Raw genomic sequence first — 25,240 nt, forward strand, 5'->3', positions numbered from 1 at the left:
CTTTACATACAAATATAGTTGTATGAGAAAACAACGGGGCGCCGGATCCCTGCTTCGTGTCTTTTATACATGTATCCCGTATAATGTTCTCGGAAGGGTTAACAAATTCGTATCAACCCAAAAATGTGCCAATCCGGGTCCAGGCAATTTTCATTTTGACAGTGCGGCAGTTCCAAGAACTTCTAGTCAATCACCAGGAAGACATTTAAATTACCTCATAATTTAAGTGTGTGATGTCACGACATTGCCATCTTTATAAATAGGAGCCCAGCGCACTTAAAATTTTGGTTGTCAAATGTTGCAATGATCTGCGTGGCCTTTTATGTGAGTATGTTTGTTCCTGGACTTGGGTTCAGTCCACGGTTGCAAAGGGATTAGTATGGTTTTGTCACACGTTTGGGTCATTTGTAATATGCATGCTGTCAGACCTTCGGAAATGCAAGAGAGGCAGTGGATAACTTGTTTGGTGCATTTTGTAGTGTGGAAATTTTCGTGGAGTGGAGTCTTACATGGGAGGGTAGACGCACAGAGAGCCTGAAATTCCGAGCAAGTTTGAGATACCTGAATAGAACAAAGAAAGGACATTTTGAAATAGGAGAAACTTGCATGATAAGTATTGTCAATATTGCACGAGCCAATATACTGTATGTACACACTGCAATATTGTTTGGGCGTGTACTGCTGGAAGGGCATTCACCCATGCGTGTGAATTTTATTTCTGGTAGTTTGCAGGCAATACATAATGTCATGAGAAGAGTGCATTGTATTACCGTTTTCACCTTTTTACGGTTGGCCTCGCGGGCTCTGTGCCTCTGAAGGAGCTCTTTGACTGTAGTCTTCACTCTCACTCCCTGGTACACCCGCGGTTTATCTGCATAGGGGTGATAAGTGGGGGTGTAAAATCAGCATGCCACTCATGTTTACCAAACACTGTTCGATAACAAACTCTCAGACTCAAACTCATGTCCCCTGGCCTCCGCCCTGCAGCGCGCCCTCCGCGCCCACCCCCCGTGCAGAATCCCTTTCACTTATCTCATGTTTTCTTCACTATATATAGTAGCAAAAGAGTATTTCTTTCTTTCTTTCTTTCTTTCTTTCTTTCTTTCTTTCTTTCTTTCTTTCTTTCTTTCTATCTTTCTTTCTATCTTTCTATCTTTCTTTCTTTCTTTCTTTCTTTCTTTCTTTCTTTCTTTCTTTCTTTCTTTCTTTCTTTCTTTCTTTCTTTCTTTCTTTCTTTCTTTCTTTCTTTCTTTCTTTCTTTCAGAATCTCCTAATGTACCCAAAAATATTTCCTGGACTGAATTCAATGTCATCTCGATGTGACATGCAGGTGTTTTAGATATGCAAAGATGTAAAATGATTATAACAATAAATTAAAATATAATAAAAATATTTTGCACATGTTGTTCTTGATTTTCTATTTCCCCCGCCAGTTTTCACCGTGCGTAAAAGCGCACATACTCTCCCCTCAGCGCGCCCGTGGCTTCACAGGAGTGAGCCTCTGTGCTCTTTCCCGGTCTACGCTCCCCCTTTCCAGCCACTCGCTTGCATGAACTTCCGACCTCCAAGCGAGTGAAATCTTTCACTCTCAGCGTGGATCGGCACGACGCGCGCGCTCCTCGAAGCACCCCACCCAAGCCGGAAAACCTTGGTAAGATGTACAAAAACGCCACCGTAATTTACGTGTATGATTTGTAAGGCATTGATCAGATAAATCGGTGTAAATGCGTGTGTTTGACGGTCGCTCAAGAAAGTTGACGATGGCCACAAAAAAAAGCGATGCGTTCTAGTAGAATCCAAACAAATTAAACCAACAAAAAAAATAATCGCGAATCGAGTCGGAAAACATCCTGTGATTTGTGAAAAATCAAAGTATACGTGAATTATGAGTATAATCAACTTCCGCGCTAAACGTTTTCGATTGGAATTTGGTGTACTATGGATTACTTCAGGGGAGAGTTCTATTTTGCTGCAAACAATTTGCTTTCCGATCTCTGTTTTTCATGTGCTAAAAACTACTCTTCGAGATTTTGTGAAGAATCGAGTGGAAAACATTGCATATGTGCGCGTAATATTCGCCCAAAGCCTCAAATCTGCATTGTACGCAGGGACAATTTGATAAGGCACTAATCAGGGAAGCCATCTGATAAATATTCATACAGCTAAACGCTAGTCCATGATTTGTCTTAAACGTGGCAAATAGAGAGCCAAAATTAAACGGCAGACACATCCCACTGTAACACGTTTACTCACGCCAGTTGCACACCAGAGTCTGAAGAACAAATAAAACTATGCAAATGCTGTTTGTTTTTTGGAATGGCTGTTGGATCAAATTTAGATCGCCTCATTAAAAAAATAAATAATAAAAATAATTATAAACACAGCGCTGATTATTAGTGAGAGGCACAGGTTAATTTGAACGAAATATGCCTCCTCTGCCGAACCAATAAACAGGTGGTGACCTATTAAAATGTATAAAAAAGTGTCATCTTTTTTTTTTTAAACACAGTAAATCTTTCCATTTTGAACGAATTGTCTGCTGCACATTTAAATGAGGAAACTCCTGCTCCCCGTATGATTTAGCTCGTGTTTTAATTATCATTTCAAACGTCACTTATGCTCTCTTTTTGTGTTTAAACAGGAGAAAAACTACAAGTGAATTGGACTTGATGAAAATCCTAAACTCACCAGACATGACGACAGAGATGATGAGAAGTTTCCCTGATGAAGACCAGTGATGATCCTCAATGTCCCTTTCTGCTTCAGCACAATGACCAAGAACGAAAATTGTGCAAAAGTCTCCAAAAATAGCAAAACAAATCTGCTAGAGTGGCGTCAGAGCATACAACAATATTGTAATATAGCTGGGAACATATTAGTTTGGGATTTTCTCCCTCCATGCCTACTATTTAAAACCCCTAGAACTCAATGATTTGACAATGATTTGATTGCGCGTTACTTTCAATTTGAATATTCAGAAGCAACCGAGTTATATCGATTTTTCAGCTAAATCCACAACTATAATGCATTCTATATATGCCCTTTTAATATATCATAGCTGTATTTTACACTTTGATCGAAAATAAATCGTATTTTTATTCCTTTATCCACCTTTTCCAAGATGCGTCTCCTCATAAACACTACGGCAATAGTGCGTCCTGTGCGCAATTTAAACAGCGCATCTTGACATTCAGAGGTGACCACATATTTAAGGGGCTCACCCCACACATCGAAAGTGGCATTAGATACGTTTAAGACTTTAATATTGGGAAAAAGCGGATCAAAGTGGGACTCGAGTGGGCGTGGCAAATGGCAGTAGCCATTTTAGAATCCGGGGGCCTTTCAACAAGTGCACAAAGAACAGAAAATTCCACATATTCGGCAGAAAGGGCCACAATCAAATGTGCTTGGCGTTTCAAACATGTATATATATATTTTTTTTTTTCTATTTTTGAAATATTTAAATCACATGACTACTAAGACATATTAGAAAACACAACAACAGCAATATAAAAATAACAGAAATACCATGATTTTAGGCTGAATCTACCTATTTGGCTTTAATGCTGCTGTTGATTGTATTTGCAAAAAAAAAAAAAAAAAAAAAAAAACACTTTTTAGTTGATCATTTAATATTATTTTTCAAAACATGATGGCAAATTGTGGAAAATAACTCAGAGACAAACAAATGTTACAAGATTATTATGAATACACGGATAAAAGCAATCAAATGAAAAGTAAGATTAGGATCACCCACCCCATCCATCTTTCTATTCATCTATTATCATTGTTAACTTAGTGGTAAAGTATTTTTTCCAGTATAGACATAATTAATTTTGGGGAAAATCAGAAAAATGTTCATATTTTGTTTGGAAAAAAATATTTCTGTGATTGAATTTATCATGCTTTATGAAATAAAGTTTTGGTTGTTGTTTTTTTCCAAGTGATTTTTTTTTCGTACTCATGAATAATTGTCTTTTTCCGGAATTTACATTCTAACAGTTAGTCCACTTTTTACAGACGGCCGCTTTCTTTCCTGAAGCGATGGTATGTCGCCCCTTGGTGGTCAAAATGTGACCACAACCAACCATTACACGCGTTTTTCACTGAAAGGTTTTTAGCAAGGTCGTAGGTTTGGTCTCAACATTGGTAGGGACGATATAACCGCATAACATGCATGTATTCTTTTTGCTGGGGACGGGACATGAATAAAACCAAATAGATTGGGTGAACGGGGATCAGGGCTATATTTCTCACGAATATGAAGCTATAGGCTAAATGATCAATGCAAAATAAATCTGTGTTGACTAACTTTCATGTCTATTGGTTCAGGTGATATTCTATTCGATTCAAACCTACTAAAGAAACATTTTTGAAACCTTGCAAATTGAAATTGCAATATCAAATTACCGTATATTGACATCAAAATAAAAGCAAACGTTTTAATAATCTCTATTTCTAATATCTATCCACCAAAAAAATAAACATTTGTCTTAAGACCATTTAACATTGTCTGTCTAAATAAATAAGTTAAATATAAGTGAAAAAAAAATTCTTAGAGTGTAACAAAAACATTAAAATGGAACCTTCCTTCAGGTAAAAAACTACTGCTTTTGTCCAAAAGCATAGCCAAACTTAACAAAAAAATGAAAATATTTTTTTTAAATAAATAATGTAGAAAATAAATTAATACATTTTAGATAAATGCAAGTCATCGGCCTATTTAACGTGCGTTTGGGGGGGGGGGCAGAAATAAATTGCTTCTTTTTCAAGTATTTTAAACCCAAAATATCCTCCACTTGACCAAATATAGAACATTCACCTTAATTTTAGATGAGAAGCATGTGTTCAGTGTACCCTGATTTAAAAGTAAAATAATCATAAACAATTGCAGCTGCAAATACTTCAGTTTGAGGTATTTACCTTTAGTTAAAATACCATGCAAGAGAATATCTCTAATTAAATTCCACAAAAGTCTATCATTAAAACTATTTAGTAACTAAATCTTGATTTTTTTTCCCTTTGTTCTCACAGGGCTGAAAAAATGAACTACTTGTATTGAACTAAAAGCATGTCAAATAAAATTGTAGGTTCATGTCACAACAACATATAAAGGTCTCGACAACACCCCTACACATGCAACTCCATATGCGATATAAATCACAAGAAAAAAAAAAAAAAAAAAGTCAGGCATTAACATGCACGGTATGTTAATACAAAGAAACTGCTGCAGACTGCTAGACAATTGGATTACAGTGGCACTGTTGTGATAGAGGTTGTCCAAATCTATAGGTTTTATACTCTTGTGTAACATTTCCACACATTTTATATAGGGCTTTCCTTTCAGAAGGAGAAATCAAGTATTTTTATTCATCAAATATTTTTAATGAATCAAAAACAATTAAAACTCATTCACTGTCATCGATGGTGGTAGACATCCAGTCCCGTTGAAGTGAGATGGGGTGGCAATGAATTCATTCATTCACTGGCAGCTCTTCCAGTTTAAATTAATTTGATGTCCCTTACTATCAATTGCAGCCAATGAGTTAAGAAGATATTTTTTAAAATTAGTTTGATCAGGAATCTTGACCAGGAATTTAAACTCCAAAATGTTGTGTTCACAATCCTTCACAACAAATAAATAACAAACGGTGCTAAAGCAAGCCTTGTAGTTGTTTGTATTATTTTACTTTAAGTGTGTCCAGGTGCTTGTTGAGTTTATCAACACCAACAAAGATGAAGCCAATCCACTTATCCCTGTGATGTGAATTTTGGGAATTAATTGTTTTTTCTAGTTATTTAAAAAAAAAAAAAAAGTTTTTTCAGTAGGCTCTTCTGAGCTCATATGGAGACCAGCCACTCACGTTGTCCTCCTTATCCCAGGAAGTATGAGCCTCCAAATTGAGAGGGAGACTGCTGTGGCTGTCGACTGCTTCCTCTGTGACAATCTTAGACATCAGGTCAGTGTTGATGTAAGGAGGACAGAGGAAGGAGGAAGGTGGGGCTGCGTAGGAGTTGTTGGAAGTTAAAAGGTGATAGTTCGCATCCTCAAGGGAGTGAAGGGTGTAGGACTGGCTGCTGGAAGCCAGCCCAATGGATGAGCCTTGGCTTGGCTGGGAGGGGCTCCCCTGGGAGTCTGGGCTGGGCATTGATGAGGGGACAGAAGCCAAGTTGTCTGGGCAAAGAGGTTCCACCTGTGGAACTGGCTCTGGAACCGATTGCTCCCATGAGTCTCTCTGAGGGGAAGAACACAAAATAAAGACAGTTTCTTGATAATGTGCATCAGTCCCTATAGTGGGTCAATCTCAGCATATAAATATTGTGTTGCTCTTGTAGTAGTAGATAGATGAATCACTAGATTAGCCGCATTAGGCTCACAGTATATACGCTAATAAAGCATTATTTGAATCTATACATGTGCATCTGCTGTGGTCTAGTACAATTCTTTTGTCGTACCAGCACTTCCTGTTTTAGTAATTTTTTCCCCCGCGACCACCTGTTTGCCGCCGAGTCGGCCGAGAGACATTTTCATAGTCAACCTGTCGTCTTAATCGACTATTTTTTTTACCTCCTGTGTGGGATCAACTAAAATAGCTTGAAAATGACATTCTGGGCACTTTCGATGTAAATTGCTGTGCAAATCTGGTAAAATGGCATCTAAGTAGGGATGTCCCAACCCGATAACGTGATGGGAAATCAGGGCGATCGTGCCATTTTCGGCATCGGGTGAAAAGGATCAAGTTTTTAATTATAACAAATATATTTATGTTTTTCTGCTTCACGCTCGTAACACCTCTCACCTTCCTTCCTGCTGCTTTCTTTAGTCACCAGTGCAGCTGGCGTTTGGTACTTAAAGTTAACGATGATTGAAAGGTTTGTATTTTTTATTTAGCGAGAGAAGGCTCGGTCGCTCTACGATCAAAGGCATAAATGTGTCAATCATCATTTAGTCAATCTTCGTTTTCGAGAGGCTGCTCTCAGCAGCGTGAGCGTCAAAGCGTGAGTGAATTTGAGTGGATTCACTCAATGAAGCATGTAATAAAGACAAGCATTTTTCTACCATATTCTTGTTTAAAAATCATTCTCATTATGAAGGCGGCACGGTGAGACAGTGGTTAGCACGTCCACCTCGCAGTTCTGGGATTGTGGATTCAATCCCGACTCCGGCCTTCCTGTGTGGAGTTTGCATGTTCTTGCCCTGCCTGTGTGTGTTTTCTGCGGGTTTCTGCCACATCCCCAAAAAAATGTGCATGGAATGCTGACTGAATACTCCAAATTGTCCGTAGGTGTAAGTGTGTGCGTGAATGGTTGTGTGTCAATATGTGCCCTGCGACTGTCTGGCAACATGTTCAGGGTGTACCCAGTCTACTGCCTGGAGTTAGCTCTGATAGGCTCAAGCACCCCATGAGGATAAGCGGTTTAAGAGATGAACGAATGTTATGGAGAGTGATTAAAAGTATGGCATTAAAGGTGATACAATGAAAAATGTGGATGCGCCTACATTTTATGCTGGTGCATCTCAAGAAAGAGTTTGGCCCAGCAGTGCAACCAATACAAAAAGTAAGTGTGGGACCTTGGCTATATATAGCAATGTCATTTTTTTCCAATATAGAATAGAATAGAATAGAATAGAATAGAATAGAATAGAATAGAATAGAATTTGGTATCAGATCGGGACTCGGCATCGGCAAATTATCAAAATCAGGTGACTCGGACTGGGGTGCAAAAATATACGATCAGGACATCCATTATCATTCCATCCAATCCGTTATAAAAAAAAAAAAATGCAAAGAAATATAAACCTTAGTGCCAATTTAAATAGGAATCTCTCGCACACACGCACACACCCAATTCTTACCATATATACATGTGATGACTCGCCACTGAAGGGAGGAGGCAAAAGAGACGATAGGGCCGCAGAAGGCAAGAAAGATCCTCCAGAGCTGGAGAAGTTGGCAGTGGTGTTGCGGTATTCACTGAAAGTGTCAGGGTAGTAGGTGTCAATAAGAGAGAAGCTAGATGTCTCACAGCTCAGTGTTCTGCCTCCATAGGTGGATGGGTAAACATCTGATGAAAACTGCTTCGTAGATGAGGCAAAGTCTGAGTCCGATATGAAAGGACGCCTCATACCATAGTAGCTGGGTAACATATGAGAACCTGTTAGGAATAGTAGAACGGAATTACCACAACAATTTACTCAAAGCTTCCTAGAGACTTAAACATATAACTTCCTCTATTCAAAAAACACAATATTGCTACATTGCAATGCTATTTATCATTCTCCCTACAGGTCTGTAGTTGAAACCTACGCTAGGTTTAGGTTATGTATTCAGATCCTTATGTCCGTCTGTATTTTTGTGTTCAAGGTAACTGAAGAACAAATGAAGGGATTATTATCATACTTGCAGTATATGTTTGTAATATGAAATGGAAGAGGTTATTTGATTTTTGAGTTATAAAGTCAAAGGTCACAGAGGTCAGAAAATGAATTTCACGATAAATAGACTAACCCTTAATCAAGTTAACTTAGATTTGCGTTGTTGGTAATATGATGAGAAGAGAAAGGGTCAAAAATCACAGAAGTCAGGAATTTGGCGATTGTTTGACTCTGCTTCTTAGGCAGAGCTCTACTCAGAGTGTTCGAGTTTAGCAATATGTTCATTGTAAGTTTCATTTGTGCACACCAGTGTTGTTTTCAGCAGACCTTTTAATTTTTACCTTAGTCTTTTGGACAAATATTCTTATTAGTCTTAGTCATATTTTTGTCATTTCAAAATGTGTTAGTCTTCGTCTAGTTTTAGTCGACAGTTACTCAAAATGTTTTCATCTGTAAAATTCAAATGAAGAAAGACGAGCACATATTGTAGCGTCTACTAGGACAACGCCAACTTCATGATGATAATACATACCGTACTCAGCAAGCAAAGCAGCACATTATTTTGGATTAAACACACCTAGAAGCCACGAACCGTATGTAAAAAAAAGTTGTCCGAGCATTTAAGATGCTCGCCACGCTGAAGTTGATGCTAATGCTAATGTGACGAGTTACATTTAGTGTGTGATGATCTCTCAGCACAGACCTTTAAAGGCTAAAGCAACATTGCATATTCTGTCTTGCCAAGATAAGAAAACAAATCTTACCATGTGTTTTCATACAAGCAAGATGGAGTGCTGCCTAGCTTGAAACACATCCTAAACTCCAGTGACAAGAGTAAGAGAGAGGCGCAGCACACCTCACTTGAGTGACACGACCCAAACACTGCAATGATACTAGATGACGTACTCCATGTATTATACGAAAATGTGACACATTGTGAGCATATGACAGAAACTATGTCCATAAATGTCACAATCAGCTGACGAGACAGCTCCTACAGGCATTGCACCACGGCGTCCCATAGGAGGCCGGGCCAGGTAGAGCGTCGTGGCAGCTCTCACTGCGATAAACAGACGCTGCATTCTAACGCCGAATTTAGGTGGAAACAGGACGAAAGTTTTATTGCATACAAGTTGGCAGGAGTGTCTCGAGAGGGATTTGGTCCAGGATTCAAAGTAATTATTACATAAAATAGCACCATGCATCCACTTTGAAACGTTGTGAAAAAAAATGAAATGAATGGGAAACAAGTAGCGTAACTTTAGCTTGAAATATTTACATAAAATGAATGATAACTGCACGGTGTTTTGCTTTAAACCAAGAATCTAGACTGTTTTACATTCATATCTATAGAAATTCCGGCATTTACGCAATTATTTACAAGAATTTTCATCTTAAAAAAACTGTTTTGTGACGGCCTTCACGTTGGATTTTGTATCTATACACAATAGCATAACTTATACTTCAAATAATCAGGTAATTTTCGGCCAACTGCCCATTTTTTGTCAAAAAAAAAAAAAAAAACTAGTAATTTAGACATTTCTGTGTTAATACAAAAAACATTCGGCTTTTAGGTGCTCTAAGGGCCAGATAGCCGGCAAGACTGCTGAGACAGGAGTGACATCGGAATTCAACCTATATAAGTTGTGATTGTATATAGAAAAATGCAAAAAAATTTTGTTGAGTAAATTTGAGATGATTTGCATGCTTTCATCAAGTATTAAGTTTCTGATGTGAAAATTGAGTGATTTATTAGCTGTTGAAAACTTCGTCAACAAAATATTTTCGTGATCATCATTGTTGATGAAAACAACACTGGTGCACACCTTCATTTCATACAAATAAAATGATATTAATGGAATCATAGGTGCATGTGCTGGACTGGACAAATTGCTATTTCACATAGTTTTACTTGTTTGATTCCCGAAATTGTTCACATACCATCTTTGGAACAATTTCCAGGAGAAAACAAAGGCAAACAACACTTACAACATGTATATATATTGTTCACTTAATATTTCATACATGATTTTGTGGGAGGTGAGTATAGCTTTAGGGCACTTTCACACTAGACCAAGAGGACCAGGGTCCGGTTGGATAGCTACGTCACAACAACACTTGCAAATGAGTTGTTGAAAAAGTTCAGCATTCACACATTGCCTCAACCAAATTTTCCAAGTAGTATCACGTGGACGAAAGGCGCACTCATTGATTGGACAAATAGAAGAGGAAATACCTCTCTCCTGGGAGGGGAGGGAGCGTGGCGCGTTACTACGTGGTGCTGCGATGCTGAACGGGATGTGCAATAGCATTATTCTTACATGTTAAACTGTATAGTTTTTTTCTTATTATTGTTTTAACTGTCTTTTATTTTGCTATGATAATATAACCGTGCATCTGTATGTGTCGACCTTTTGTCAACTGACTGTTTTGTGAAGCAGAAGTTTGTGTTCAAGTAAGTTCCAATAAAAAAATAAAAACGTAATGTAGCATAGCAAAGCAAGTCACCGCTCGGCCAGTTGCAGGGAAGCTCCCTTCCGACTCAATGCCGAGCGAACTGCAGAACATTAAAAAATGGATAGCGGAAAATTAAACCACGAAAGGGAACCATGTGGTGTGCCCAATCACACAGGCGTGCGATCGCTATCTCTTTAGTGACTTTTTGGACTGTCAAATATTCATCACTTCCAGGAGAGCGAGACTCACGAAACGACCACCCCATTAGGCTCCGCCTGTCTCAATTGCCACACTCGAACCCAGTTTTGTCTATCAAATGCAACTGCTTAGCGCAGCACATAACATTTGGCCACGGCTAATCGTCTGTCATCTTGCCATTGTTGATTTTGAATAGCTTCCGCGCTGTATTTCCGCTTCCATGGATGCCCTACGTGTACCATCACAGCTCCACACTGAAACGCTGTACATAAAGTAGCAAAAGCGGACAGAGACCCACAATTTTTGAGCGGACCAGAGTTCGGTTGTTTGGTCCGAACTAGAGTGTAGATGCGCGTTCAAATTTACAAAATGAAGCGGACTATCTGAGAAAAAGAACTCTGGTCCTTTTAAAACAGAGCAAACAGTACTAGTATGAAAGCGCCCTTACATGTAAAATGAATAGTCTGGTCAGGATTTTGTTCACTCAAGTTCTGTTGTTCTGTAAATGTGAGCTTCCTCACCTGACATCTGAACTAAAGATGGTGGGGTTGTTGAACCACTCTGTAGAGAAAAAAAAAATAATGAACATTATTTCTACACTGAACAAATTCTGAGAACTCCAATCAAGGTCTACAAATATCTAAAATAATATCAAGGGAAAAGGTTGAAAGTTCTTTCTCCTCTTCTGGTAAGAAAACACTTGAAGGAAGTTGATAAACAAAACGGAATTTAAAAGGTTTCAGAAAGAGATGATCACAAAAGAAAAAGTTGAATGTCTGAAAACGAATTGTCATGTCTCAAGACAGGTCATTTGATGTAATTCATGTCATGGCATTTGTTATAGTATTTCTGATTAGTAGTATTGTCGTCGTAGTAGTTGGAAGACTGGGTAATAGACTATGGGCCGACATTAGTCCCACTGTTCTATTTACATTTTAATATTGATCTCTATGTTTGAACACTTGAATTAAAAAAATAAATTCAAGTTGGATCATTTGAAAATGTATTGCTTAATTTGAAATATTGCATTGAAAAACTGAATTTGAATAGTATCATTTGAAATTCAATTTCATTGGTTTGGAACTGAAGTCCAATAAACTTGAAAATTAATGTGAGATTACATTCAGTTAGGTTCTTTGAAATTGTATTTGGTCCTTACTAAAAAGTTCAACTCAAAATATTTTTCACATTCAGGTCTCACCATTCAAATTCAGATAGCTTAATTCAGCTACAGGTCGCTGTGACAAACATCAGAGTAGTTTCAGAAAAGCATCTGATCGCAAATAAGATTTCATCGTGGCCAATTAGCAAATTCATTTTTGAGCGCATGACACTTGTCACTTGCTGCTACTCGCACATATGCCATTATCCAAACTCAACACTTTATTTCACCATTGTATCACTGCGAATCACACAGAATTAATTATTCATTACGGAAGAATACAAACTGAATAGTGGAATTCTAAACTGAAATCTAACATAATTCGAAAATCTACAAATCTGTCATTTTTGCCCACATTTTGTTTCTTATCATATACCATTTGTAAGATACTGTAGATCAGACGTGTCCAAAGTGCGGCCCGGGGGCCAAATGCGGCCCGTGGTCAAATTTCATCCGGCCCCCAGCCTCTATCATAAGATCAATAACATCTGGCCCGCATACAGACTTAATAAATTAGTCAGCAGTACTGCTACCAGCATATGAAGTAGCTTACACACTAAATGCTGCTCCTCATTTACCCACTAAATTGCAGCAGCACTCTTGACTTCTAATTTTCTAAAATGGCGACAATCAACAAAAAAGAAGTTGACTGCGACGGCCGACGCTTCAAGGATAGGTGGAAATTTGACTATTTCTTCACTAAAATACGCAACAACTGTGTCTGCCTCATTTGCAAAGAGACAGTAGCTGTTTTTAAAGAGTTCAATGTGAGGCGATATTACCTAACAAGAAATGCTGACATGTACGACAAGATTACAGGGAAAATTCACAGCGAGAAATGTGAGGCAACTTGAAGCAAATTTAATTTTGCAGCAGTATTTTGCAAGAGCCCGAGAGTCAAAAGAGAACAGCACAAAGGCTAGTTGCGAGGTTGTTGAACTTATCAATTAAAAAAAAATAATGAAGCAAATGTGACACAGAATGGCTTGCTAAAATTTGCTTATATTGTTCTATGTAAAGGACCAAGGTCGGCCCCCCACATTTTTATCACACCAAATCTGGCCCCCTTTGCAAAAGGTTTGGACACCCCTGCTGTAGATATAATAATGATTAGGGTTGTTCCGATCATGTTTTTTTGCTCCCGATTCGATCCCGATCGTTTTAGTTTGAGTATCTGCCGATCCCGATTTTTCCCGATCCGATTGCTTTTTTTTTGCTCCCGATTCAATTCCAACCATTCCTGATAATTTTTCCCGATCATATTCATTTTGGCAATGCATTATGAAAAAAAATGAATAAAACTCAATTAAATTGCTCCAAGTATCTTTTTTTATTGTCCAACATGACATTGTTCCACTGCTTTGGATCAAAACAAAGCTTATCAGCACTGTGCCATAAAATATGTAAACAATAAACATGCAAACTAAAACATTTGAGTGCAGAATAGTGCAATAACAAAAATCTTCAAAAGAGGTAGTTTACCTACTTACTAGGCTTAAAAGTGACGTTCAGTCACTTTCAGTCACAGTTTACTTTCACTCGTTCTAAATTGAAGCTGGGGTCGATCCATTGTGCAGTGAAGCTAATTACTGACATTGGACATACAGAAGAACTCCATGTGTCTGTCGTAAATCCAAAGGCAGGTACGTCTTTTAACTTTTCTTGTATGTGATCGCGTAGCTTTTTTCTGTGTGGCAGGCAGCGCTTTCTTTGTAAAATGCTGACGAGAAGGCAACGCATAACGTGGCTCCAAGATCTCCATGAGCTGGCGAAACCCCGCACTCGTTACTACGGAGAGCAGCTGGTAATCCAACGTGATGAATTCAGCTACCCCGGCTGTTATGGTTTTTGCCCTTTCACTGTTCACCGACAGCTTTTCCTTCTTTTTAAAAGTCTCTTTAAGCGTCGGTTGTCTCAGTGCAGCCGTTGCTGCGACGTACTGACTGTATGTCTCTTCTTTATGTTTGCTCTTCAGGTGGCGAATAAGGTTGGTTGTGTTAAATGACGACCTGCTCGTTCCTCCACGTGAAATGTCCGCCTTGCAAACATTGCACCGGACTGTTGGGCTGCCTTCGTTTTCAAATTTAAAATAATTCCAAACTTTGGACATCGTCTCCGTTTATCCGTACAACTGCTTCTTGTAGTTAGACTTCTGCCTTTTTGGCAGGGAAGGATGTTTGTTGTTTTTATGAACCAATCTTTAAACCAAAACTAAAGACTCTGTATGAGTGTAAGACATTTTGTCTGTAACGTTAAATACAATTAGAAAACGATTTAATTAAAAAATATATCTATATTAAAAAAGGCATGCCCGATATTTTTTTGCCGATTCCGATACTTTGAAAATGACGTGATCGGACCCGATCAATTGGCATCCCGATCGATCAGGACATCTTTAATAATTATAAAATGAAATTCTACAAATCTGTCATTTTTGCCCACATTTTGTTTCTTATCATATACCATTTTTTAAGATACTGTAGATATAATAATGATAAAATGAAAGCATATCTTACTTTTTAAATTATTTGGTCACTATTTCTGTTTTAATAAGCCTGAGTTAAGCATCATGTGGGGCAAAGAAAAGGTATAAGCTCGCTTGTTTGCATATTGCTAACATGAAAGAGTTGATATTAAGCCCATGTAGGCTGGGAGGCAAGCAAATTTTGAGGACAGAATTTGAATGTGATTTGCCAATGCTAAGACTTCCTCATATGGCCCACGTATGGCTCAGTGCATCTCTGAAGGCTGTGTATGGAAATCAGCATGTTTAACTTCAGGATGCATGTGTGGCTGTCTGGTTACATGCCATATATTTTTTTTTAAAAAACAGAACAATTCCAAACAATATGAGCTTTAAATGTTTTTTTTTTTTTTTTATAAACGCAGATTTATGGCGGTAATGTTCCCACATCGCAGATCGTTTTGAATGTTAATACATTTAAAGTTTCGTTAGTGATGCATTTACTATTTATTTACAGAGGTGGGTAGCGGAGCCAAAACTTTTACTCAAGTAAGAGTGGCGTTACTTCAAAATAATATTACTCAAGTAAAAGTAGTCATCCCAAAAATGCACTCAAGTACAAGTAAAAAAGTATCTAGTGAAAAGATTACTCAGGTAACAAGTAACATTGTGAGTAACTGCTTATTTTTGTTTGATTTAATTTTTTTTTTTTTTTTTAATAATGGTATTTTTCCCTTTCAGCACAAACTTCTCTATATGAACTGTTGTTATAATGATACTGTACAATAACCGATTACATAACCACATCAAGCCAAAGAAATAAAAATAATAATAATAAAAAATTGTTGAATTCCGGCGAGGTAAAAAAAAAAAAAAGACAGAAATAAGGCATTATTTGTCCAAACAGCATGAATGCTCTCTTCTTAATAGTTACTATTATGAAATCAAATGGAACATATCTCCGGTTAATCGGTGCCGAATAAATACTGTGAGAGAGGATAAAGCCTGTGCATTCGAGTCATGTTGATGGCAGAGCTTTATGTCAAATACTTCATTTTTTACGGTGATTTAAAGACGCCACTTGATTGAACAGGCTGGGCTGATCATAGAACGGCATGCTAGCATCTGATTGGTTTAATGGAGTCGTGATTATTGTTGCGACGTCTCATTAGTGAAATCAGTGGAGCTACTCTAGGCATCGCTGGCAAAAATTAATAATAACAATAATAATAATAATAATAACAACAAAGCTAATATGTAGAATAAAGAGGGGAAAAATGTAACGACTCTTGTTTAGCCCAGAGTAGCGGAGTAAGACTTTTTTTTTTCTTTTCTTCACAAATCTACTCAAGTAAAAAGGATGGCTTAGTAAAACTACTCTTAGAAGTACATTTTTCTCAAAAAATTACTGAAGTAAATGTAACGGAGTACATGTAACACGTTATTACCCACCTCTGTTTATATGAAAAGAATATATATATATATATATATATATATATATATATATATATATATATATATATATATATATATATATATATATATATATATACATACTGTATATTCTTTTTTTTTTTCAATTGTTGTCTGTTTTCCCCAATGTAAACTATTCACTGTGTGGTCACTGTCAGCTCTGCACTCCGGATAGCCTTTTATTCTCCAAGAATAATGAGAGGCATAAGCGGACATGAAAACATGGGTGGCTTGATTTTAGTCCATTTGTGTGTCTCAGAATCACCTTTTGTAAGCACAAAAGTAAACATTCATTCATTTTCCATGCCGCTTTTCCTCACGAGGGTCGCGGAGGTGCTGGAGCCTATCCCAGCTAACTACGGGCAGTAGGCAGGGGACACCCTGAACTGGTTGCCAGCCAATCGCAGGGCACAAGGAGACATACAACCATTCACGCACACACTCATACCTACGGACAATTTTTAGAGTGTTCAATCAGCCTACCATGCATGTTTTTGGGATGTGGGAGGAAACCGGAGTTCCCGGAGGAAACCCACGCAGGCACGGGGAGAACATGCAAACTCCACACAGGAAGGCCGAAGCCCGGGATTGAACCCTTGATCTTAGAACTGTGAGGCAGACGTGCTAACCACTCAGCCACCGTGCCGCCCAAAAGTAAACAGTGACATGTAAATACCCCCATACACGCATATGTTGGCTTTTTGCCTAGCCAATAGTATATGACACTTTAGAAAAGATGCAATATATCACGAAGATCTAACCACATGAAAGAATAAAGAATCCTACAAACAGAGAGATGACTGATTAGCAGTGACAAGAAGTGGATACAAATGTGAACAGAATATTTCTATGGCTGCAAAAGCAGTTTCCTAGAATTAACTGTTTGAGCAACAGTCATCAACTTTGGAGATCACTACAACATTAACCAACCGTTTCCCACACCTTTGGCAAAAGTAACACCTGAAACTTCTGTAGAACTTCTGTTCGTCCAAATACATTTCATGCAGGCAGTTTTCTTTTGCTAATTATGTTTTAAAAGTAAATTACATTTACATGTGTACACAGCAATTTCATGACGATAGGATGGAATATTGATTCTTTGAGCACAAATACGATATTTGCTGAAATTATTGACTGCCGCAATTCACTTTGATTCAAGGGCCTTTGATCTATTTCATACAATATACGGTACATATGGTAATTGAGTTGCACTTCACTTAAAGCAATTATAAATATAAAGCAATTTAGACTGTTGCTTGTTTTTTTTTTACTGTTTTGTTGCTGAAAAATTCCAGCTATTTGAATGAAACCATCTTTTTTCGATCCCAATAGAATTGTTACACCTTGGTACAATACACTGGGTGGGGTATTTGCAGAGATAGTACAGTTTGACGTTGTATTGTTGCCACTACACAGTTTGTTAAAACAAAACAACAATGATGAAAACCAAGCGATTGTTAATAACATGAAGTATTCGCCTTTTACAAGCAGTAAAAAGTTTACATGCAAAAAATGTCAAATTGGCAGTTTTGTTGTAAAAATAATTCCGCATTTACTTGACCTATTTGTGTGGGAAATCTTTGTGTACACGGTGACACAAAGGTGCATGAAACTTCCAATTTTCCGATGTAGCATGCTTGACTAGTGTAAACGGGGCAGCGCAACTAAAAGTTGATTCCTGCGTGTAACCCTCCTGCTCTGCAATTCGTCTTCTGTTCCATGTAATGAATGAGCTGAAATGTTCTTCTCTGTTCTAAATGTGTGATGAGTATGAGTGTGTGTATGTGTGATGAGTTTCATGTTCTGAACTGGCTCATTATTATGACTTTATTAGCACCTTTGCCCCCTTGACTGGCAAAGTTATATTGGAACATTACCACCACCTACTGTTCTGGAGTATGGGAGGCAGATGCCACTAAAAATCAGTTTTGTGTTTTGAACCGTTTCGACAGTGACAAAAGGGTGTAGTGTCATCAGGATTTCCACTCTGGAAGGAGCTTTCCAAATTTTTTTACGGTTTCCTGCCTCCTTAAATGCCGTCTCCTTCAAAAAAAGTTTTTAGTTTTTTCCCCCCACTACCACTGGCGTGTAAACAGCCCCTAAGAGTCACTATGAATCATTTTAATATGTACTGTTGGTGGCTTGTATTTTGTGGCTGACATGCTCCTTATCCCCTAGGCCGACGACCGGCGGCTTGTCGCACATCCCCCCGCCGGGAGAACACTATACTCGGCTTATTCCCCTCTTCATGTGCCCGGTCTTCTGTCAAATTTTCCGACCGATCAGAAATTGCAACTTTGAGTTAAAAATAGCCGCAAATACACTGATTACAAAGTAAAATTTCTTTAAATAAAGGACTACTTACGTTTGATCATGGATAGGCATGTATAAAGCTCTCCTCATACACATTAGCTGCACAACAACTGAAGCCGCCCTCCACCTCCGAGTCTCTCACTGTTTACGACTTCGCCATGTAGTAAAGCATTATTTTGCCATATTCGTGTTGACCATTTGGCAGCTACACGCTCCTCCGATGTCGGCCGGTTTGTTCAGCGGTCATTGTCCAGCTGTTTCCCCGGCGAGCTCTCCTGTCCGTAGTAGCAGGGAAAGGAGCTGTAAATTGCTCTCCGCCCGGCGGTTTGCAAATCGGCAAAGACAATCGACAACCCAGTCATTATGTGAAATGATCCAGGCTAGTTATGTGTGATTTTCCACTTCGAAGACTTTGAAACATCACTCGGTTCGGGTTAGCATGTCGGCTAGCTGTCACGCCTCTTGGTTTGTTTACATTCTCCGAAGCCGGGGAAGGGAAATGACTTAAGCCCGATTTAGGTGGCATAAAATATCGTTCGGGAGGTGCAACAGAAAAGGTGTAGTCGACAGTTTTGACCATAATGAAGTAATTTTGCCATGTCGTCTTGAATAAATGCATTTTTATATTTTCATATTCCATTTATCACAAAACTGGTATTTGTCATGACCATGCCATTTATTTAGCTATTGGGGAAAATACTTGGATAAAAAGAATATCCTGTAAATATATTGGAGTAGAGAGACTGAAACAATGACATTTTGCGGCTCTCTTTGTCGCATTTTCCTCGTTCTGTATAATTCCCCCTCAATGGGCTGCATACGGTTTCAGATGAAATCTTGACTCCGCTGACGTCATCAACCTATTGGGGACGCTAGAGCCCTATAATGGTAGGCGTGGCTAACGGCAGATTAAAAGACTAATTTCTCGTCATCTGTGCTTTGCTAAATTGTTGTATATAGTCAAATCGTCTCAAAATATGATTCTAATTCATATAATAATCCTATTTAAGTTTTTCCTCCTGTCGTACGCACTTTAAACTTGATTCTGCTTTAAAGAAATTCTAAATCACCTTTTGAATTGATTGTACAGTTGTATTTAATTAGTTTGTCTTATACACAGAACCACATTTTCTCACTTTGAGCTACAACTCAATGTATTGTAAGGGTCTCAAGTGGGTTGGGGTCTCTGACACCAAACATTTGGCAATAGGGTGTGTTACACTACCTGGACAGACAAACATTCCCACTCACATCTACACCTATAGACAATTGTTAGTCCGCGTTTAACCTAACTTTTAACCTTTAAAAATTTAACCTAACTTGCTTATTTTAAGAAATTAGGAAATGCCGAGAGCATCCAACAACATATGGAAAAAAATCGAACTGAGATTCAGACCTAGAAGCTATGAGTATGAGGCAGGTGCCCTTACCTCGTTGTGTCTCACATAAAGCAATTTCAAATAGGTATTGGACACCCGCGGTCATATATTTTGAGACTTTTCATTGGGGTTGTCCGATCTTATCCGGTAGCTGATAATATTGGCCGATAAAAGCATTTTAAAATGATATTGGATAAAATTGACATTGGTTTTTCATTTTCGGTTTTGGGCCAATAAAGGTAGTCCCCGTGTTACGACGTACCAGACTTACATGATTTCGACTTTACGACGCCTGAGTCCCGCCCGACATTCTGTCTCCAGTCCTTTTTTTTTTTGTTTGGTTTTTTTTTTGGTCGCCTCAACAGTACCTAGTTCTTGCCATGTCAGGATTCCTTCCTTCCCCAGCTGCGTTGCCACCGTCCTTCAGTTCCTGACAGCGTCAGCTCCCACTTCATTGTTTTCATGCGGCTGCTGTTGTTGTTAATCTTAAGCAACGAGAGATGAGGGCATCCAGCCTCGGGCAGTCGGCTGGGAGACATCTGGCAGGTCGGGCACCGACATCCACCTCTCCCAGATTGCCAGTGTCAAAGCGGGGTCTCACATCACCGTGCCCGGTGGAGGGGGTTTTGCTGCTGCTGCTGCCTACTCTTTGGACAGCGGCATTTTCTCTCAGCAATGTGGCTCACTAGCGAGTAAAGCCCGAAAACATTTTTTTCCTTTTGAAGTCATTGAATATAACAGCATTTAACACCACGTACAGTGGAGAGAACAAGTATTTGATACACCTCCAATGGGTTTTCCCATTGACTATGTATCAAATACTTGTTCTCCCCACTGTACCTCAAAATATCTTTTATCTTATTAATATTGTGTATAATGTTTTTGGACATGTATTGTGATGTTCTGGGGGTATCTTGGGGTACTTAAAGGATTAATTCTGATTTACGCGTAAATTCGGGTTACATCGCCGGCATAGGAACGGAACTCGTTCATAACCCTGGGACTACCTGTATGAATATGCCAATGCTGTCATGTCCTCTTATTGGCTGCATGCGTTTCTGGTGTTTTTTCGCCCTCTGCCGGTGCTTCAGTGTAATTACGTTTGATAATCTCAGCACTTTCTGCTAACGTAATCATATGTTGACACGAGCTCATTGAGAATTGAGAAACCTCAATTGACAAGCTAACAGTTTATCGTACCATAGGAGTTCTTGCCTTGCCTGAAACTCCAGACTCATCGCTGTTCCAGCGATAAAGCAACCATTCTGCAGATTAAATTCCCAGGGCGGAGCAAGCCACAGCAAACAGACAGCGGAGTAGACCAATAGCTGCGGGCAGACGTGACATTGGTAAAGAGAAACTCTAGCGCGAGGAAGCTTTTTAAAGAAATGCTTCCAGTGCCGTTAGTTACTGGGGTTTTAGCGACTCTACTATGTGTTTTTTGGTCATTTAAAACTGAATTTACCGCAGATTGGAACATACTCTCGGCTCTCCCGTTCGCCATCTGTGTTTTGTGGAGACGACTTCTGACGCGCAAGAGGGACGTTGCTCGTTAAGAACACGTCACGCAAATAAACAATTTGCACTGTTACTTTCTTTCGGACTTGAGATGTCAATGAGGAATTTTTTTGAGCCTCATACAAGCATTGCTTGTAAGTTATATTCTGCCTTTCTTTTATATTCATGAGCATTGTGTAGTCTATTGGAGATATGGAGATGTACTGTATTAGCCCGAATATAAGACTGTGTTAATTAGCATTGAAATAAGACTGGAAAAGTGGGGGCCGTCTTACATCTGCGGTCTAGACATTATACCCATTCACGACGCTAGATATCATTGAAGCGATGTTCTGTCATGACAGCTCTCAGCTACTCTCAAGTTTAACCAGTTTGCATTATTTTATTGCAATGTTTTTCCTTATTCAGATTTGCTTCAAGACTACAGTTACGTTCGTTCATTAATGCAGTTATTGCAATTTTGTCGTTTTATCAAAATAGATTGGTTTATTTACATTTCAAAACCCAGAAGCCATTTATTTACAAATGTGATAGCACTTTAGTTTTTATACTTAAATGTTCAGATATTAAGATTTGAATGAGGCAAAATAACATGCTTTTTCTCTCAAATATATTGTTATAATCATTTGTTTCAGATGTACTGTCATTATTTTCTGTATATAAATTAATTTGGTGTTCAAAAAGTTTTTTTTTTTCAAACTTGAGTCTTAAAGAAGAGGGGGTCATCTTATAATCAGGGCCATCTTATATTCGGGCCAATACGGTATATTTCATTTTCTTTGCATTTGTGGTAAAATATTCGGAGATAATAAATAATTATTATCATAATTATTGCATTGCTTGCAAGCAGTAATACCAGTTGCTATTCAAATTGACATGTATTGTAAACTTTGCTTTGTAACTGAGAATAATTCAACTTTACTCCAGCGTCCGACTTCTCTTTAGAGCCTGATTTGTTCGCTATCTGTTGATTTGTGTACCCACACACACAATGAGGATAGAATAAGTGCCTTATTGGCACTTTGTACTTGTACTTGATCCAAAAAACTGATGTTTGCACTATTTTTATTCCAACACTAAATATAGTGGTGCAATATAGGCACTTTTTCCGTAATTTCAGTTGAAGTAGTTCTTATTTTTCACGGAACTTTGATTTGGAAAACATTGAAGTTGTTACATTTATCATTATGAAAGCATCCAGTGGGGCCTCACAATACAATTAACCATAATATGTTAATTCCATGACCGCAAATATCGGTATCGAATTTTTGGGGTTGGACCATCTCGGGATATCGTTTTAAAAAATCATTAACGGACAACTGTACTTTTCACCTACCAGTTGAAGGCGAAAAAGTCTTAAAACCTTTGATATAAAATACACACATGTAGATATATACTAGTATATACAGTATAAGCAAACACTGTCAGTCCACTAACAGTATCTTTTCAATGGGTTCAGTGGAAAAACAAAATCTGTCTTGCATGTTGATGTCCAAAGCTATCAATGACTACAAGTAAGAATGTGTGTTGTTATGTGTTTCTCAGGCAACAATAGAGAGGTTGTCTGTGGCCTGTGCATGGCCGGGGACAATACTGGCCCGCAGGTGTGTGCGGTCAAAACTTTGCATAGGCAGCCTCCTTCACGGGCTTTTCACCATCTCTCTACAGTACCTGTCCACGCACAGAAGTCTTTTTGCCATCACCATTGCCGGCATTGTATTAGTGCTCCTTTGTCAGGATGGGACCGAGCGCTTTGTTATCCTGCTTTCACTGTGTTTAGCTATTTACAGATTAGCTTTGCAAGAGCTTGACGGCTTTCCTAAGCAAATAAAGATGTGGGGTGGTTACGAGATTGACAATGGACTAATCATGCATCGTTGGTCCACATAACCAGCTTGAGCATCAACAGAAAAGGACATTTTTAAAAGGCGACCGTCAGAATGTCAACTGTGGCTGTGAGGTTTGGTCAGTTTGGAAAAAAAGAACAAAAGAAAAGCATCATAGATGCATGGTGTACTTACACTGTACCTTGGGCCATTTGTCTGTCGAGATCGTTTCTCTGCCAACAGGTCTTTGACTGTGTGTTTAACACGAACCCCTTGGTACACTCTCTTTGAATATTCTAAATAATGCAACAAAACAGGGTGATTACATAAGAAACAAATGCAGAAGCCGCTTGATTTTGCAGTTATTGCAACTTCATGAACATGCCTATCTGCACAAATGCTTCACTCCATAAAGGAATAGCTCTGGAGAGCGTAAATGTCATGGAAATTGTCTTCGGTATAGTCAATGCAAATGTTATGCTAAGCAGAAGTGCATGACAACAAGTTTTCATTGTACAGTATAAAATTACTTTTTAAACTTTTAGTCTAAATTTAACTCAAAATATTAACATTTGCGCTCAAAACCTTTATACAACCCAAAAATGGAGTCATCGTGGACAAAATACGACTGACACTTTTTAATGAGTTGTGTATTGTAAAATGATAAATACATGACAAAAGTAAAACTTCAGCCTTCAACATTTTTTTTCCATTTCCTAAAAAAAAAAAAAAAAAATTATATATGTAAAATAGAATTAGAAGTTGCTCACCAGTGTCCATGATACTGTTGACCAGTCTGACACACACACTGGCCCGCTGCTCTTCTGCTGTATTTGCCTAGAGTAACTGAATAGCAATGTTGAGCACCATAGCGAGTGGTGTGCCTCAGTAAAAGCTTAGCATTGTCGTCAGGAGGGCAGGGACACACCGAACATGCCACCTTACTTCATCTCTACACATTTGAAGAGTGAGCTTTGAAAAATATCTCCTTTACCTATTTGTTTAAATGCAAATGTTTGGTAAGGACGATTTTTGGACTATTTGCATCGGCGTTTAGGATTCGGTATTATAAATGTTGTGTGCATCATTGCATGGCAGTGAGGTTGGGATGTGACCATAGATTTTTGTCACACAGCCTCCATGTCGCACTCACTTTTAACTGCTCCTCAAGAGATACAACTAATGTTCTCTATGAATCTTTGGAAAGAGGAAATACAGGACACAAAAGTCAGATATCAGTTCTTATATACAATACGAATCAAACCAAAGCTCCACAAAAAAAAAAAAAAAAAAAAAAAAAAACACACACTTGAGGATTTTAATGTTATATGAGCTGATGATTAGATAATGAATAATACACATCTCAAGAACAATGGTTATCACCATGAGCACCAGTAAAGCTGTTATTACATATATTTTGACTCTTGAATGATCAATATATAGGGACAGCAGTGATGACGACGTTGATGGTGGTGGTAGTGATGGCGCAAGTGATAGTGATGATGATCTTGGGAAGTGGCTGTATTCTCATGGAATTTTTTAAGCGTAAATTGGGGATGGGACCCAAAAAAAAAGCTTGGCTTATTCCCACTCCTTTTCGAGCAGAAAATGTATGTATTTGTTATTATTTTTGTTATAATCATTACTGCTATTATTGTTGTTTTTCCATTCTTGTTGTATTTTGTTTTTATGGTTTAAAATCAATCAATCAATCAATCAATCAATCAATCAATCAATCAATCAATCAATCAATCAATCAAGCAATCAAGCAATCAAGCAATCAAGCAATCAATCAATCAAGCTCATTTGGCAAGGCAAAGGCCCAGGCAGGACGCGTGCTAGATTCCGTCCTGTTGCAGGTTGCAGGTCACAGAAAAAGGGAAGAGGCACAGATGAGGAGCAGACTAGAGGCAAAAATCCACAAGGTCAAAAGGTATTTCAAGGTCCGGGAAGGCAGGGTAACTAGAAAATGCTCATACATTGCAGTGAGGGCTAACAAACTCACAATGGAGCAGAGGGCTGAGGGTGTATATGTAGGGAGGCTGTGATAATGACCAGGTGTGCAGAACAGGT

General features: G+C 38.4%; 1 protein-coding gene across 1 annotated transcript; it reads right to left on the bottom strand.

Annotated features, from left to right (window-relative positions):
- Positions 1-5,566: 5,566 nt before the first annotated feature.
- Positions 5,567-24,041, bottom strand: LOC130917862 (POU class 2 homeobox associating-factor 2-like). Its single transcript, XM_057839599.1, has 5 exons — positions 23,938-24,041; positions 23,363-23,463; positions 11,554-11,593; positions 7,859-8,157; positions 5,567-6,236 (listed from the first exon to the last, which is right to left on the bottom strand). The coding sequence occupies exons 1-5, from the start codon at positions 23,945-23,947 to the stop codon at positions 5,823-5,825; spliced, it is 864 nt and encodes a 287-aa protein (XP_057695582.1). The 5' UTR covers positions 23,948-24,041; the 3' UTR covers positions 5,567-5,822.
- Positions 24,042-25,240: the final 1,199 nt, after the last annotated feature.

The sequence above is a fragment of the Corythoichthys intestinalis genome, chromosome 6 (genome assembly GCF_030265065.1).
Source record: "Corythoichthys intestinalis isolate RoL2023-P3 chromosome 6, ASM3026506v1, whole genome shotgun sequence".
In the NCBI taxonomy this organism is placed as follows: domain Eukaryota; kingdom Metazoa; phylum Chordata; class Actinopteri; order Syngnathiformes; family Syngnathidae; genus Corythoichthys; species Corythoichthys intestinalis.

Excerpts from the sequence above, each read along its gene's own strand:
- LOC130917862 (XM_057839599.1), bottom strand. Across the intron at positions 11,594-23,362 it reads CAAATGGCCCAAGGTACAGT|AGTGGTTCAACAACCCCACC; the intron begins GTAAGTACACCA and ends TTTTCTCTACAG. Across the intron at positions 6,237-7,858 it reads AGTCATCACATGTATATATG|AGAGACTCATGGGAGCAATC; the intron begins GTAAGAATTGGG and ends TCTTCCCCTCAG.